The sequence below is a fragment of the Ruditapes philippinarum genome, unplaced genomic scaffold, assembly GCF_026571515.1.
Source record: "Ruditapes philippinarum isolate M1 unplaced genomic scaffold, ASM2657151v2 ctg17544_1_1_1_1, whole genome shotgun sequence".
Taxonomy (NCBI): Eukaryota; Metazoa; Mollusca; class Bivalvia; order Venerida; family Veneridae; genus Ruditapes; species Ruditapes philippinarum.
In genome coordinates this window covers 1-17,613 of record NW_026866056.1, presented here as the reverse complement: position 1 = coordinate 17,613, position 17,613 = coordinate 1, and the positions used below count along the sequence as shown (strand labels likewise).

Genomic DNA, 17,613 nt, shown 5'->3' with positions numbered 1-17,613 from the left:
GTCAGGTCTGTGACTTTTTCCAAAATTTAGGGCATGGCCCCTCATCCTAATTGTGAAAAGAAAAAAAAGTTATACTATATTGTGTGTATATTTTTAGCATTGGAGAAACACCATTTAAAGATTTTTTTCACCTCGTCTGATTTCTTGATTTATCACGTTACTGTCTAATTTTACTTTCTTTCTAAAGGAATGTATTGCTGGTATATAAACTTAAAATACTGTTTAAACAATTATATTTCGTTACAGTTATAATAACTGCCATACTTGTGGCTCATTTCAGAAGACACGTCATGAAACGTTTGCATTGATCTTAAAATCATCTGTCAACTGTGATTGATGTTTCATCTTCATTTCAGAGAAAACATATTTGGGTACAAAGACCTTGCCATACAACTGTACTACAGTGCGTCCAAGCTGACAACATACCTCAATATTAAATACACAGATAAAGTCTCTCCTGAGAAATTTGATGGACTAAAGGTAACTCAGAAGTTTTGTATAATTAATATTTATTAAAAAAAATTTAATTTGGGAATTTTTGTGTGTGTTTTTCCTGCATCATGACAGTATTTTAAGTTGATAGATTTTTGGGGCTTTTTTTCCGCATCATGAACAGTATTTTAAGTTGGTAGATTTTTGGGGATTTTTTCTGACTCATGAACAGTATTTTAAGTTGGTAGATTTTTGGGGCTTTTTTTCCTGCATCACGGCCCTCAATCCAATTTGGGGGAAGCGGGTCGCTACCCTCAGCAGGGGGAATTTTAGTGTATGGGGGGAATTTTCCTCTTTTTTTTCATGATCAAATAACAAATAAACTTATTTAAATATCAGCTGTTTTTTTATTTACACGCATACTATTTTTTTAAAAATCCCAAATAGGTTACACTTAACTGTTCAGAAGTGATTGATAAGATTTGAAGAAAAGTTTTTTTAAAATCCTTACACCATCAGATCTTTATGCTGCTTAGCTTTCTTTATGATTCCCCCCCCCCCCCCCCCCCCCCCCCCACCCCCCCAATAAAAAAATAAAAGAAAAATAAGCATTGTGAAACACATTCAGACAAATGTCTCCATTTCAACTAATATGAACAATACATGGACCTAAAGTAAATTCTATTCATAAACTACATTTTTAGTGTTCTAACACACCTTTTACTAAGACAAAGCTTCCTTTTCTTGACTTTGTAAAACATTCGTAAAAATCGGCATCGCGAAAATATGTGACAAATGAAAATTTGTTTGTTTTCTGTTTACACATCCACAATTCTAGTTGTTTCCGATGTAAATTATATAAAATTAAATTGATTGTTTATTATAAGATCGTTTTTCATCAGTTATTATCCCCCGCCGATGGAATCGGGAGGGGGATATAGTTTTGGCGTTGTCCTTCCGTCCGTCCGTCCATCCGTCCGTCCGAATTTCGTTTCCGGAGTAGTTCTCTGCAACTAATGGCTGGAATTCAACGAAACTTTATGGGAATGTTGATCAGCATGTGAAGTTGTGCACCTGGGTATTTTCGTCTGGATATTTTTAGTATTTTTAGAGTTATTGCCCTTGACTTAGTAAAATTTTGTAATTTTCAACTTGTGTCGCATGTAACTCAAAAAGTATTTGACCTAGAGTCATGAAACTTTACAGGAATGTTGATCAGTATGTGTAGTTGTTCACCTGGGTATTTTCGTCAGGATATTATTAGTATTTTTAGAGTTATTGCCCTTGACTCAGTAAAATTTTGTCCGAATTTCGTTTCCGGAGTAGTTCTCTGCAACTAATGGCTGGAATTCAACGAAACTTTATGGGAATGTTGATCAGCATGTGAAGTTGTGCACCTGGGTATTTTCGTCTGGATATTTTTAGTATTTTTAGAGTTATTGCCCTTGACTTAGTAAAATTTTGTAATTTTCAACTTGTGTCGCATGTAACTCAAAAAGTATTTGACCTAGAGTCATGAAACTTTACAGGAATGTTGATCAGTATGTGTAGTTGTGCACCTGGGTATTTTCGTCTGGATATTTTTAGTATTTTTAGAGTTATTGCCCTTGACTTAGTAAAATTTTGTAATTTTCAATCACAATCATCAGTCACACGGGGCCAGAAAAGGAGTTTCAAAAATGCAAAATTAAAAAATCTTGTCTGACAGTACAAGGCCTAGAGCTTTGATATTTGGTATATGATATAACATATAGGTCCTCTGCCAAAATTGTTCAAATTTTAGCCCTGGGGTCAAAATTGGCCCCACTCCAGGGGGTCATAGATTTTCCTTATATGCATATAGTGAAAACTTAAAAACTCTTCTTGTTTGAAGGTACAAGGCTTCAAGTTCAAAGAATTTTACAGTTTATGCCATGATTAATATATAAATAAAGCCTTATGTCTTCAGTTGTTGTGTTAATAATAACCAGTACTCGGCGGGGGATATAAATTCAACGAATTTGCTTGTTTAATAAAGTATCATGAAAACAAAACTTACAAGTTTGTAATTTACGGCAAAATTTACCGTGGTTGATGTAACATTTTGAAGACAAAAAAATGATTTCATGAATAAACAATTTGAAATCAAATTGTTGACGGGAATTGTGATTTTTTTCTGCATATTTCTGTTGAAATTTTAGCATTTTTACAGGATGAAAGGCCAATATGTGACGGTAGATTTTGAGGGAAAAAACAAACGGAAACATGCAGACATGTACTGTACGATATTCCGCTTACAAAATAGACGTCAAATAGATTGATTTTAATTTTCAAAAACAACATTAGTTTTCATTTTTAGCTCACCTGTCACAAAGTGACAGGGTGAGCTTTTGTGATCGCTTTTCGTCCGGCGTCCGTCCGGCGTCCGTCCGTAAACTTTTGCTTTAAATGACATCTCCTCATAAACCACTGAGCCAATTTCATCCAAACTTCACAGGAATGTTCCTTTGGTGGTCACCTTTAAAAATTGTTCAAAGAATTTAATTCCATGCAGAACTCTGGTTGCCATGGCAACCGAAAGAAAAATCTTTAAATATCTTCTTTTAAACAACCCTAAGAGCTAGAGCTTAGATATTTGGCATGAAACATCTTCTAGTGAGTGTCTACCAAGTTTGTTCAAATAAAAGCCCTGGGGTCAAAATTGGCCCCGCCCCAGGGGGTCATTGATTTTCCCTATATGCATATAGTAAAAACTTAAAAAATCTTCTTTTAAAGAACCCAAGGAGCTAGAGCTAAGATATTTGGCATGAAACATCTTCTAGTGAGTGTCTACCAAGTTTGTTCAAATAAAAGCCCTTGGGTCAAAATTGGCCCCGCCCCGGGGGGTCATTGATTTTCCCTATATGCATATAGTAAAGACTTAAAAAATCTTCTTTTAAAGAACCGTAAGAGCTAAGGCTTAGATATTAAGCATGAAACATCTTCTAGTGAGTGTCTACCAAGTTTGTTCAAATAAAAGCCCTGGGGTCAAAATTGACCCCGCCCCAGGGGGTCATAGATTTTCCCTATATGCATATAGTAAAAACTTAAAAAATCTTTTTTTAAAGAACCCAAAGAGCTAGAGCTAAGATATTTAGCATGAAACATCTTCTAATGAGTGTCTACCAAGTTTGTTCAAATAAAAGCCCTGGGGTCAAAATTGGCCCCGCCCCAGGGGGTCATTGATTTTCCCTATATGCATATAGTAAAAACTTAAAAAATCTTCTTTTAAAGAACCCAAAGAGCTAGAGCTTAGATATTAAGCATGAAACATCTTCTAGTGAGTGTCTACCAAGTTTGTTCAAATTAAAGCCCTGTGGTCAAAATTGGCCCCACCCCGGGGGGTCATTGATTTTCCCTATATGCATATAGTAAAAACTTAAAAAATCTTCTTTTAAAGAACCATAAGAGCTAGAGCTTAGATATTTGGCATGAAACATCTTCTAGTGAATGTCTACCAAGTTTGTTCAAATAAAAGCCCTGGGGTCAAAATTGGCCCCGCCCCAGGGGGTCATAGATTTTCCCTATATGCATATAGTAAAAACTTAAAAAATCTTCTTTTAAAGAACCCAAAGAGCTAGAGCTAAGATATTTAGCATGAAACATCTTCTAATGAGTGTCTACCAAGTTTGTTAAAAAAAAAGCCCTGGGGTCAAAATTGGCCCCACCCCAGGGGGTCATTGATTTTCCCTATATGCATATTGTAAAAACTTAAAAAATTTCTTTTAAAGAACTCAAAGAGCTAGAGCTAAGATATTTAGCATGAAACATGTTCTAATGGGTGTCTACCAAGTATGTTCAAATAAAAGCCCTGGGGTCAAAACTGGCCCCGCCTGGGGGGGGTCATTGATTTTCCTTATATGTGTATAGCAAAAACTTAAAAATCTTCTTTGAAAAAACCCAAATAGCTAGAGTTTAGATATTAAGCATGAAACATCTTTAAGTAAATATCTACAAAGTTTGTTCAAATAAAAGCCCGGGGGTCAAAACTGGCCCTGCCCCAGGGGTGTCATTGTTTTTAACTATATGTGTATAGTAAAAACTTTAAAAATCTTCTTTTAAAAAACCCAATGAGCTAGAACTTAGATGTTTAGCATGAAACATCTTCTTATGGCTGTCTACCAAGTCTGTTCAAATAAACAAATAAAAGCCCTTGGGTAAAAATTGGCCGGGGGGGGGGGGTGGGGGGGCTATATACAGGTGAGCGACCTCAGGGCCATCATGGCCCTCTTGTTCTCTTTAACACTTTATATGTTTTGAGGGGGAACAGGGCTCCAGATAAGATGCGTATACGCGTAAATTACGCATGGAAATAATTTGTTAACGCATTCAAAACAAAATTTAAGCATATGAAAACGCACACAAAATTCAGGTTACGCATTGAGCAACATTTCTTTCGCGTAAACGTAACCGAAAGTAAACTTTCTTATCTTATTTTTAATTTCGTCTGAACGCTTTGCAAGCGTCTACCGGTAACTTCCTGTAGTTCCGACCATCATCGGTTGTTATCGTATGTATAGTATGGTGGTGGAATTAACTTCGTATGAATGCTTTGCAACGTCTAACGGAAACTTCCTGTAGTTCCGACTATCATCGGATGTTATCGTATGTATAGTAAGGTGGTGGAATTAACACAATTTCATAAACATCCGGTACAATGTCGCTGTCAAAAGTTAAAACGATTGACTCGTATTTTATGCCGAAAAAAATCGGTAAAGGTTATAATTAATGAAATAATTAGCGCTGCCTCGTATGAGCAACAGAAACATGCCTCAGGTTCAGATAAAATGTATGCCGTTTGGAAATGCAAGATTGTAAACCAAGGGCGTCCAAAAAGCAAAAGAAATTACTTTGACATAACTTGTATTACAAGTATGATAATGCAATAAACATGGAAGCATAATAAATGTTTTACTCTTTTACATACATTTTAAGGAGTAAAAATACTCCTGCCAAATTTCAGATTTCAAGTTTTACTCATTCACAAAAAAATCAATGAGTAAATACTCATTGCCCTAAAAAATTATCTGGAGCCCTGGGGGGAATTTTTACCTCTGTTAGGGGGAAAAAAACATACTATTTTGGTGGGGGAATGCGGCCGAATATCGGCCGCAGATTTGGTTGATCGAGGGCCCTGCATCATGAACAGTATTTTAAGTTGGTAGATTTTTGGGGCTTTTTTGTGCCCCCACGTTAGTGGCGGGCATTTAGATTTACCCTTGTCCGTCTGTCCGTCCGTCCGTTCACTTTTGTGTCGCACGTAACTCAAAAAGTATTTGCAATTTTCAACTTGTGTCGCATGTAACTCAAAAAGTTTTTGACCTAGAGTCATGAAACTTTACAGGAATGTTGATCAGCATGTGTAGTTGTGCACCTGGGTATTTTCGCCTGGATATTTTAAGTATTTTCAGAGTTATTGCCCTTGACTTAGTAAAATTTTGCAATTTTCAACTTGTGTCGCACGTAACTCGAAAAGAATTTGACCTAGAGTCATGAAACTTTACAGGAATGTTGACCAGCATCTGTAGTTGTGCACCTGGGTATTTTCGTGTGGATATTTTTAGTATTTTCAGAGTTATTGCCCTTGACTTAGTAAAATTTTGCAATTTTCAACTTGTGTCGCACGTAACTCGAAAAGAATTTGACCTAGAGTCATGAAACTTTACAGGAATGTTGATCAGCATCTGTAGTTGTGCACCTGGGTATTTTCGTGTGGATATTTTTAGTATTTTTAGAGTTATTGCCTTTGACTTAGTAAAATTTGGCAATTTTCAACATGTGTCGCACGTAACTCAAAAAGTATTTGACCTAGAGTCATGTAACTTTACAGACATATTTATCAGCATGTGCAGTTGTGCACCAGGTATTTTCGTCTGGATTTATTTAGTATTTTTAGAGTTATTGCCCTTCACTTAGAAAATTTTTGCAATTTTCAACTTGGATTTGACATAGTCATTAAACCTTATGGGCAGGTTGCTCAGCATATTTTAGATTTGCACTTGGGGTTTCGCTTGTGGATTTATCAAATATTTGTAGAGTTATTTCCCTTGACTTAGTAAAAAGATTGACAGAACAGTGGTGCGGTGGGGGCACCCGTGTCCTATGGACACATTTCTAGTTCAACTTGTGTCGCATGTAACTCAAAAAGGATTTGACATACAGTCATGAAACTTTACAGGAATGTTGATCAGCATGTGTAGTTGTGCACCTGGGTATTTTTGTCTGGATTTATTTAGTATTTTTAGAGTTATTGCCCTTGACTTAGTAAAATTTTGCAATTTTCTAATTGTGTCGCATGTAACTCAAAAAGTATTTGACATAGAGTCATTAAACCTTACAGGAAGGTTGCTCAGCATATGTAGTTTTGCACCTGTGGTTTTGCTTGTGGATTTATCCAGTATTTTTAGAGTTATTACCCTTGACTTAGTAAAAACCATTTCATTATGTTGTACTTATGCACCTTGGGGTTTGCTTGTGGATTTATTCAGTATTTGTAAAGTTCTTGCCCTTTAATTAGTAAAAGATTTTTAGTTTTCAAAAAATATTTGCTCTAGAGTCATAAGATTGACAGAACAGTGGCGCGATGGGGGCACCCGTGTCCTATGGACACATTTCTAGTTTTTTTCTGCTTCGTAAACAGAACCACTAACTTTTCTTTACTGCAGGAAAAAGCAGAGCTGTATATCACTACCTCAACGTCGTTTCTAAACATTTTAAATGTAGTTTGCTTAAACATATTTAATCTTCAGCATTATGCCAGTAAATGGCAATAAACCTTCTCATGCAACAAGTGGGGACCAAGATAAACCAACACATCTATGCCATCTGATCATGGTCTGCACTGTTCATTATTCAGTCATTGCACATTTTAAAATATTCTCTAAAATATGTTGAACGGTTTTGTCAAGACTGAAAGACGAGTCCTTGTATTAGGGGTAGAAATCTTAAAAACATGACCTGACTGTGCTACTGTAGCGTAAAAGTTTCCAACTTGAATGAGAGATAGTTGTCCTGGCTCACAGATTTATCAATTACTATGACTATGTTGGCATCTTTCAGTATCATCTTTCCCTTTTTAAATAAAATAAATTTTGAAGTATATTACATCATAATTCTATTTCATTTATCTCAGCCAGATGATGTAGTCGGGTCTCTGTCAAAGGAATTACCACCAGGATATTACACAAACATTGATGACTTCAGTGCGGCTTTGGCTAAAGATGTAAACTTTAAACCCTATGGTGAACTGCTGCATTCCTACACAGTGAACAAAGGTAATAATAAAAATCAATCTGATTAAAATCAGGTCCTAAATAACGCTACTTATTAGGATCTGATGATCACCAAAAGGTTGTCATCTAATGGTCTTTAGCCAATCATTGGCAAGCTTTTGCAATTTTCAAATTGATGTGGTTTTATGAAATATATAAAATTTGTGCTCCATGAATAATAATTATTTCACAGAACATGCATGCAAACACTGTTATAAATACTGCAACATTCCTGCAATCCCTTACTGTTAAAGCACCACTGTACTATATTAGATTGTCAAATATTTCTGTCAGTAGAAGCTTCAGTCTGTATCTCCAACTTCAGTTTTAAACTGCCATTGTTGCTGTTCCAGCAAAAAAAAACTTCGCAATTTGCTTTGTTGTATCAGAGGTTTCCTTAAAAATTATTGTAGATGCTTAGAAATAGCAAGATGCATATATAAAACCAACGAAAAATAAAAATCTGAATAAAAATAAGGAAGTAAATGTACAAGGAATATAAAATGTTTATTTCTCATACAATATGAAAAAAAAATATACTAAAAAAGAGGGTTGTAGTTTTGTTAATAAAGAGGTTACTTGTTATGTTGATAAAGAGGTTAATAGTTATGTTGATAAACAGGTTAATAGTTACCTTAATAAAGAGATTAATAGTTACCTTAATAAAGAGATTAATAGTTACCTTAATAAAGAGATTAATAGTTACCTTTATATAAAGGTCAATAGTTACCTTAATAAAGAGGTTAATAGTTACCTTAGTAAAGAGGTTAATAGTTACCTTAATAAAGAGATTAATAGTTACCTTAATAAAGAGATTAATAGTTACCTTTATATAAAGGTCAATAGTTACCTTAATAAAGAGGTTAATAGTTACCTTAGTAAAGAGGTTAATAGTTACCTTAATAAAGAGATTAATAGTTACTTTAATAAAGAGGTTAATAGTTACCTTAATAAAGAGATTAATAGTTACGTTAATAAAGAGGTTAATAGTTACGTTAACAAAGAGGTTAATAGTTACCTTAATAAAGAGGTTAATAGTTACATTAATAAAGAGGTTAATAGTTACATTAATAAAGAGGTTAATACAGGGCTCCAGATAATTTTTTAGGGCAATAAGTATTTACTCATTGACTTTTTTGTGAATGAGTAAAACTTGAAATCTGAAATTTGGCAGGAGTATTTTTACTCCGTAAAACATTTATTATGCTTCCATGTTTATTGCATTATCATACTTGTAATACAAGATATGTCAAACTCAAAGTCATTTCTTTTGCTTTTTGGACTCCCTTGGTTTATAATCTTGCATTTCCAAACGGCATACGTTTTATCTGAACCTGAGGCATGTTTCTGTTGCTCATACGTGGCAGCGCTAATTATTTCATTAATTATAACCTTAACCGATTTTTTTCGGCATAAAATACGAGTCAATCGTTTTAACTTTTGACAGCGACATTGTACCGGATGTTTATGAAATTGTGTTAATTCCACCACCTTACTATACATACGATAACATCCGATGATAGTCGGAACTACAGGAAGTTTCCGTTAGACGTTGCAAAGCATTCATACGAAGTTAATTCCACCACCATACTATACATACGATAACAACCGATGATGGTCGGAACTACAGGAAGTTACCGGTAGACGCTTGCAAAGCGTTCAGACGAAATTAAAAATAAGATAATCACCGAGTTTACTTTCGGTTACGTTTATACGCGAAAGAAATGTTGCTCAATGCGTAACCTGAATTTTGTGTGCGTTTTCATACGCTTAAATTTTGTTTTGAATGCGTAAACGTGTTATTTCCATGCGTAATTTACGCGTATACGCATCTTATCTGGAGCCCTGTTAAAAGTTACGTTAATAAAGAGGTTAATAGTTACATTATTAAAGAGGTAACATTGTTTTGTTTGTAGACGGTGAAGATAGACAGTTTGAGATATACAAGACGGACATCGAATGTCCCGGGTTCCGAGAGTATCACGAGAGACTTCAGACATTTATACTGTTCTACATTGATGCTGCCTCCTTTATAGATGTTGATGATGAAAGATGGACCTTTTATTTACTGTAAGACATTTACCCTCTGATTTATTGTACTTTTTACAATAACTATGCCTTGAAACTGCAAAGAAAAATAAATTTAACAGTATTTTACTAAATGATACCGCTGTATATCATTATTGTTACCGTATGCTGTACTATGGTTGTATATAATATAAAATTTCTAATGAAACCCAATTTTAATGTTTAAATAGGTCACACTTGTTCCAAATCCTATGCACATCAATAACGGTCCTTCGAAAAAACACGGTTTGGCTTGTTAATGATTTTTGTGTCTTAAGCTACAAAGTAGCTGCAGCATGCTATTGGCTATCATGAGGTGACACATGTGATCACTGATCACTCTTGTGTATATACATGTATTACATGATGTGACTATTATTTGATTTAATAGGTTTGAAAAATACAAGAAAGATGGTAACCCTATGTACGCTATAGCTGGTTATATGACAGTTTACAAGTACTATGCCTACCCTTGTAGAACCCGGCCAAGAATCAGGTAGGTGGAGAAAGTTTTTCATTCTCTTCAATATACACTGTAATTCTGCATTAAAGTGGTGCAAGTGCCATTACTGTAAACAATTTTGTTTTATATTGAAATTGTATATTACATAACTTTTGTGAGAATGAATTTAGTGTAAACAAGAAATTAAATATCATCTTCGTAAGTGAAAAGGACTTGTATCCAATTTTGAAACTGTACAATTTAATACAATTTAATTTACAATTTAAAAGTTTTATGTTTTCTGCAGATTAAGGAAATTTTAAGAATTAACTGAACAATTATTTGATGTGATTTTATTTCTGTTTTTTTTGTTGTTATTTCAGCCAGGTTCTGGTGTTACCTCCATTTCAAAAACAAGGCCATGGAGCACAGTTATTACAGACATTCTATAATGGTTGCTATGGCGACTCAGATATTCTTGACATCACAGGTACAGAAACAAATACCTTCATATGATTTTTATGCTCCCCGAAAAATTTCAGGGGAGCATATAGTCAGTGCCATGTCCGTCCGTCCGTCTGTCCGTCCGTTGTCTTGTCCGGAGCATAACTTGAAAACCCTTGGAGATAATTTGTTGAAACTTCATACAGTGGTAGAGGGCATTGAGGGACTCTATTTTGCCCGGTTTTTGAATAATCTCCCCTTATAGAAAAATCTTGTCCGGGGCATAACTCTAAAACTATAAGAGATATCAACATGAAACTTTGTAGGTGAATAGATCTCAATGGGTAGATGTGCAGTGCATAAAAACAATAACACTATTTGTCCTAATTTTGGAGTTATTGCCCTTTGTTAATTTAAACACTTTGAACTTTGTCTTGAACATAACTCTAATACTATAAGAGATATCAAGATGAAACATTGTAGGTAGATAGATCTTATTGAGGAGAGGTGCAGTGCAAAAGAACCATAACTTTGTTAAGCCTCATTTTTTAATTATCTCCCCTTTTAGAAAAATCTTGTCCAGGACATAGCTGTAAAACTATAAGAAATATCAAACATGAAACTTTGTAGGTAGATATATCTCAATGGGTAGATGTGCAGTGCCTAAGAATCATAACTCTGCCTTGCCTAATTTTGGAGTAATTGCCCTTTGTTTATTTTTACTTTTTGAAGTTGTCCGGGACATAACTCGGAAATCATAAGAGATATCATCAAGAAACTTTGTAGGTTGATAGATCACATTGATTATAAGTGCAGTGCAAAGAACAGTAACACTGCCTTGCCTAATTTTGGAATTATTGCACTTTGAACTTTTTCCTGGGACATAACTCTGAAACTACAAGAGGTGTACTTTCCTGTGTCCAAAACCTATTCGGGGAGCATCACCCGGCTCAAACCGGGCTCTTGTTAGTCCCCTACTGGTTAACCGGAGGGGACTTTAGGTTTACCCTCCGTCCGTCTGTCTGTCTGTCAGTCAGTCCGTCCGTCCACAAAACTGGATCCCGCGATAACTTGAAAAGTACTGAAAATATTTTTTATGAAACTTGATATATGGATAGATGGCAGTATGGAGATTATGCACGTCTTTTTCTTTTCTTCTTATGTTGAAAATTCTGGTTGTTATGGCAACAAATAGGCTGAAAATATGGCAAATTTTACACATAAACTGGATCCAGTGATAACGCAAAAAGTACTGGAAATATTTTTATGAAACTTGACATATGGGTAGATGGCAGTCGTTAGATTATGCACGTCTTTTTCTTTTCTTCCTATGTTGAAAATTCTGGTTGCTATGGCAACAAATAGGCTGAAAATATGGCAAATTTTACACATAAACTGGATCCAGTGATAACGCAAAAATTACTGGAAATATTTTTATGAAACTTGACATATATGTAGATGGCAGTCTTGAGATTATGCATGTCTTTTTCTTTTCTTCCTATGTTGAAAATTCTGGTTGCTATGGCAACACATAGACTGAAAATATGGCAAATTTTACACATAAACTGAATCCAGTGATAACTCAAAAAGTACTGGAAATATTTTTATGAAACTTGACATATGGGTAGATGGCAGTCTTTAGATTATGCATGTCTTTTTCTTTTCTTCTTATGTTGAAAATTCTGGTTGCTATGGCAACAAATAGGCTGAAAATATGGCAAATTTTACCCATAAACTGAATCCAGTGATAACTCAAAAAGTACTGGAAATATTTTTATGAAACTTGACATATGGGTAAATAGCACTCTTGAGATTATGCATGTCTTATCTGTTCTTCCTATTTTGAAAAAATATCAGTTGCCTTGGCAACAAAACATGGCAAATATACAATATTTGTGATGAGTCCAAAAGAGCTGAAAATTTTTATGAAATTGCATCTTTAATTCAAGAGTTATCTCCTCTTTAAGAATTTTGCTTTCAAAATGTTATATTTTGGTAACAGGGATGTTTCAAATATTTACTTTACGAGTGTCCTTCAGTCCGTCTGTCTGTCTGTTCATAAAAACTGTTTCCTGTGATCACTTTTAAAGAACTTTTCCAACAAATTTACTTAAAATAGAGAAAAATTGAAACATTAGTGAATGGCAAATGGCCCTTCAGAATGTTGATGGGGTTCTAACCGGTAGGGGACTTATGGATTGCTTGCAATACTATGATAATTGCTTGTTCTTTTTAATTTATTGTCACTTCCCCTAAATACTATACTGATAAAATAAGGTAACTGTAGCTTTGATCTTTTGACCTATTTCTCAAGTGAGCGATCAAGGGCCCTTAGGGTCCCCTTGGTAACATACATACATGAATTCTTACTGACTTTCTTACAGTTGAAGATCCATCGGAGAACTTTCAGCGTTTACGTGACTTTGTTGATGCACGGAACTGTATGAATTTGAAAAGTTTTCAGCCAGCCAAGTTACATGAAGGATTTGATGATGATATGTCTCATGAAGCCAGGCTTAAACTTAAGCTCAACAGCGTAAGTTAAAGGCCCATAAAGCCCTGAAATGTTTATCATTTTATTTCACAAAACCTTTTTATTTTTTGTATCTTTTTACTTACATTTTTTTAAAACTTACTCAATGGCCATTATAGATTTACAACCTTTCACTTCTTTGACAACTGGTATAATTATAGTGAGTTAGTATTTTGTATGGAAGACAAAATTCTTCTCTGATTACATTACTGCTTAGTCAATGCTAGCTTTTTCAGTTATTTTACATTTAAGTTGCTCTAAATTCACTGTCAAAATATTATTAAACACATAGTTACCTTTCTAAAGAATAAGGAAAAAAATATATATATTGATATCTGGGGCATAATGTGCCTTTTATACTGAATGATTATTAAGTTTTAATGCCGCAACTAAATAAGATAAAAATGTTGCTCTAGCTATACCTTGGTTGGATATTTGAGGTTTGACCCCTGGTGTTGCTTTAAAGTTTATAACACCTGCAGTTAGCCAAAATCATGTTTTCCTGTTTCGGTGCCATATGACTTATTTAGTGTGGGTTTGCTGTAACACCAAACAACAAAACAAAATGGCTTATAGTTCTATTTGTACATCAAAATAATAAGAGGTATTGTCAATTACATATTAAGATACAGTTTTATTTATTGTTTCTGACTATTATTTTCAGAAACAAGCAAGAAGAATATATGAAATATTAAGATTGAAGGCTACAAGTGAGGCAGACAAAGAAAAGTTCAGACAATACAGGCTGGACATCAAGAGAAGATTAAACATCCCTTTTCAAGTAAATTTTTCCTTAGTTATTTTGTTATGAAAAAAATTTTCTTACATAGCTAATTTATTTTGATATAGATTATCATCTTCGGATATCCACGGACGAACCATTAACATTTATCAGCCGTGGGATTTTTCGCCGATATCCAGTCGATAAGAAGTGTGTCAGACAGCTTTCCATTGGTTGCCTCACAATTTCCTGAGGCAATTAAAACCAATCAAAAGGCTCGTTCTATATGGCGTGATGAAACATTAATTCTAGAAAAAAAATACTATTGTGGTCTCTGCTTGTGGAATAATTAAGTTTGGGGATAGTTTTGCCTTTTATATTATTAAGACACTTGAAAACAGGTCTACACCATGGGCGCTGCTATTTTGTTTCTGATAGTTGTTTACCTTTGCTGACGAACAATATAAATTTTGCTAAACAGGATTTCATTGGTCAATATTTTACGCACCTGTTGATGCATATTGACACAATTTGATTCAATTTACCCACAGTTGATTACATGTCATGTTAATCAACCATGGGTATCCGATAGGGCTGGGTATTGATCAGAAATTTCTGATACAATACGTATTGCGATACAGACCAACGATACACAATACGTATTGACAATACAGTACAATGATGTTTCATTGTTAGGATGTACAAATGTACTTATTAAAAGTACTATTTACATTTCATAGATGCCCTGGTGAAATATTATTGAATCTTTCTTATACCTTTTTTAGATTTTGACTTTGTTAATGGTGATATATAATACAGAGCAGGTACATAGGTACCTTAATTAGTACATTTGAGGTAATATTTTGAAAATGACATGACCTTTTTTTAGATAAAACAATTATTTTTAAAAAAAAAAATTAAAAAGCTTTGTAGAGAAATTATTCAATGCAAAAATATAATAACGTAAATACTAGGAAAAGTTAACACAGAAAATAATTAAAACATCACTATTTATTATGACAGGAGTCTAGTACTGTCTACAAATCATCTGTTCTAAATTATAAGATCTTTATAATAAAATCAAATTTTTGTAGAATTTGAAATATATACGCTGAGAAAGTATTGGAACATTGAAAATTTTCTAACAAATCATGTTTTTTTCTATCTTAAACAGTAAAATTACAATAAAAATATAAATATCATGTCATGATGTTGTGGTGTCGTAATCCGTAACATACCGGGAAACAGTGTTTAGCTACATCTTCGCGCAGTCACATTTATTTAGTTAGCAAACTACATCTTGGAAAATCAATAAATTTGTAGGATTTATGTGTTCACAATATGTGTTTAAAAAATTACAAGTAAATGCAAACTACTGCCGACCTGAAAGTAGTTTTTACCAGTGTTAGATATAGGAGATTGAATTGCCGGATAAATTTTGTCACGGATTTATCCGTCATTTTTGTGTATTGACATATTCGTTGTTCCACCTGAACTAATCAATGCAGCCTTTCAAATATTGATGAGGGCCTTCTTAACATTTACTTTAGAGAAAATTCCACACTTTTGACTTTTGTGCGGATATTTTAAAGACGATAGTTTTAATGTAAAGCCATCATGTTTATAATATTATTAGGTTGTCTCCCTTTGTATCGGTATAGCTAAAACCCGATAACCGTACCGTATTGAAAAACGGAAAATCGATAAATATCGGTTTACCGGTATATTGATCCAGCCCTAGTATCCGATGATGATAGATTATTGGCTTCAGGCAATATTGATATAATTAAATAATAGAGGGTTTATGCACCTTTTTTTGTGCATTAGCATCTGCAGAAGCACATGTACGCATTTAAAAATCAGCCCAAGAAGAGGGATTTAATAAGCGCTACTGCAGAAGTACATGCATTAAAAAAGTGCATTAGCGCTATTTTTGCATAAAAGTATACATCTAAATCAATTATGTCCTTGTTTTGTTAACTGTAATTCTTATAAAGTGATTCTGGTTGCTTACTTCAGTTCACTTTTCTTTATTACTGTTTGTATAAATCCGATAATGGACAACTAATGTTGCTATATGGAAAGGTGGATGTTTAAGCCAGGCACATGTTTTAGTATGCGATAATGCATCTAGGAATTTTTTTGGCGCCAGGAAAAGTAAAATGTTGTCATATTTACTTCACAATGTTGGTTTAGACTTGAAATACAAACATATATCACAAAAAGAAATTCAATCAAAATAGAACAGTTTTGAAGTTAAATTACTTACATTTATTAAAGTTTTGATAATATAACTGAGTTCAATTTGTAACATGGAAAGAGTTTCACAGGTGAAATTATATGTAAAAAAACACTTTTATTACTAATTTCCAGAAAAATGATTTAAAGGGACTCCACTGAAGTTTTTTGATAAGATGGGACTGAAAAAAATTTTTCCATATAAATGTACCATTTGATGTAGGTTTAGACCTCTAATCTTTGTGCAAGATTTCAGATCATTCGCACACTACGTTTTTCCAGAAAAATTATTCTCATTGTAAATAAATGACCCAAAACGAAAAGCGTTTAAACGCTTTTCACTCAAATTGGACTAAGAAAAGCATATAAATACGATTTTCAATTATTTCAAAGTTTATTTCTTAACTATCTTTGTAAAAGTGCCCCAGCTCATTTATGTAAGAAATTCAAATGTTATGTTTTTAGGCTTTTAAACCTCAATGGAGTCCCTTTAAGTTTCGATGATTTTACTGAGTTCCATTGGTAACATGGAAAGAGTTACACATGTAAAATAATATGTAAAAAAAAAAAACAACACTTTTTATTGCTAATTTTCAGAAAAATGGAAGAGATTTTGAAAAGCTAAAGAAAGCTTTAAAACCAGATGAATTGTCAGCGACATTGAGTTGTATGTCTATGGAACAGCGGCATCAGTATCTGGAAAAGGCTTTTGAAGAACAGATAGAAGTGTATAGACATGTCATAGAAAGGTTGAATATGGCTTGAAACTGTGTATAAATTATCGGTATCGGTAGAAAGGCTTCTGAAGAATTCATAAAATATAGTGCTGTTCAGGTACTCAAAAAAATGTCAGTGCTAACTTTATCGCTATCCTAAAAAGGCTTCTGAATAAGGAGTATGTAAATATGTACAATACCATAAAAATGAAAACTTGGAGATCATATTAATGAATTGTAAATATACACCTACAGTTATTTAATGTTTTAAGAAAAAAATAATTCTAGTTAAGGCCTGGGAGATTACATAATTATTGATATTCTTTAAGCAGCTTTACTCCAGATTTATCCTAATTTTCATGAAAATTTGGAAAAAAAAAAAAAGTAAAATATTGTGAAGTGAACTTACAGATTGCAAACAGCACTTACAATCCGCTTGCAAAATTCATCAAAAAGAGACCATAATATGCAAAAATGTAGCCCTTGCTGCATTATTCATGCAGTAGAAATAAGAAGATAAATACATTAATCGCACATACCATGTAAATTAATACTTTTATTTTTCTTAAAAACTTAATTTTTCTCTCTTTTTTTTCTTGAAATATTTTGAATCATCTGGAGGCATGTAGCTTTAATATTATCTTAAAAAAAGGTTCCTTGGAAATGACTCGAGGTAAGTTTTAGATACTCTATTTGTAAAGATATATTGAGGATTTTGTCCCCTAGAATTC

At 33.6% G+C, this 17,613-nt stretch overlaps 1 protein-coding gene across 1 annotated transcript; it reads left to right on the top strand.

Moving 5' to 3' along the window:
* Positions 1 to 356: 356 nt before the first annotated feature.
* On the top strand, positions 357 to 17,602 carry LOC132731131 (histone acetyltransferase type B catalytic subunit-like; the record flags this gene model as incomplete). The annotated part of the gene is given in 8 exon segments (XM_060717258.1): positions 357 to 480; positions 7,583 to 7,724; positions 9,638 to 9,791; positions 10,180 to 10,284; positions 10,614 to 10,720; positions 13,059 to 13,210; positions 13,872 to 13,988; positions 16,764 to 17,602. Coding segments are annotated over 8 exon segments (1,069 nt in total), but the record flags the coding sequence as incomplete, so codon positions are not given.
* Positions 17,603 to 17,613: the final 11 nt, after the last annotated feature.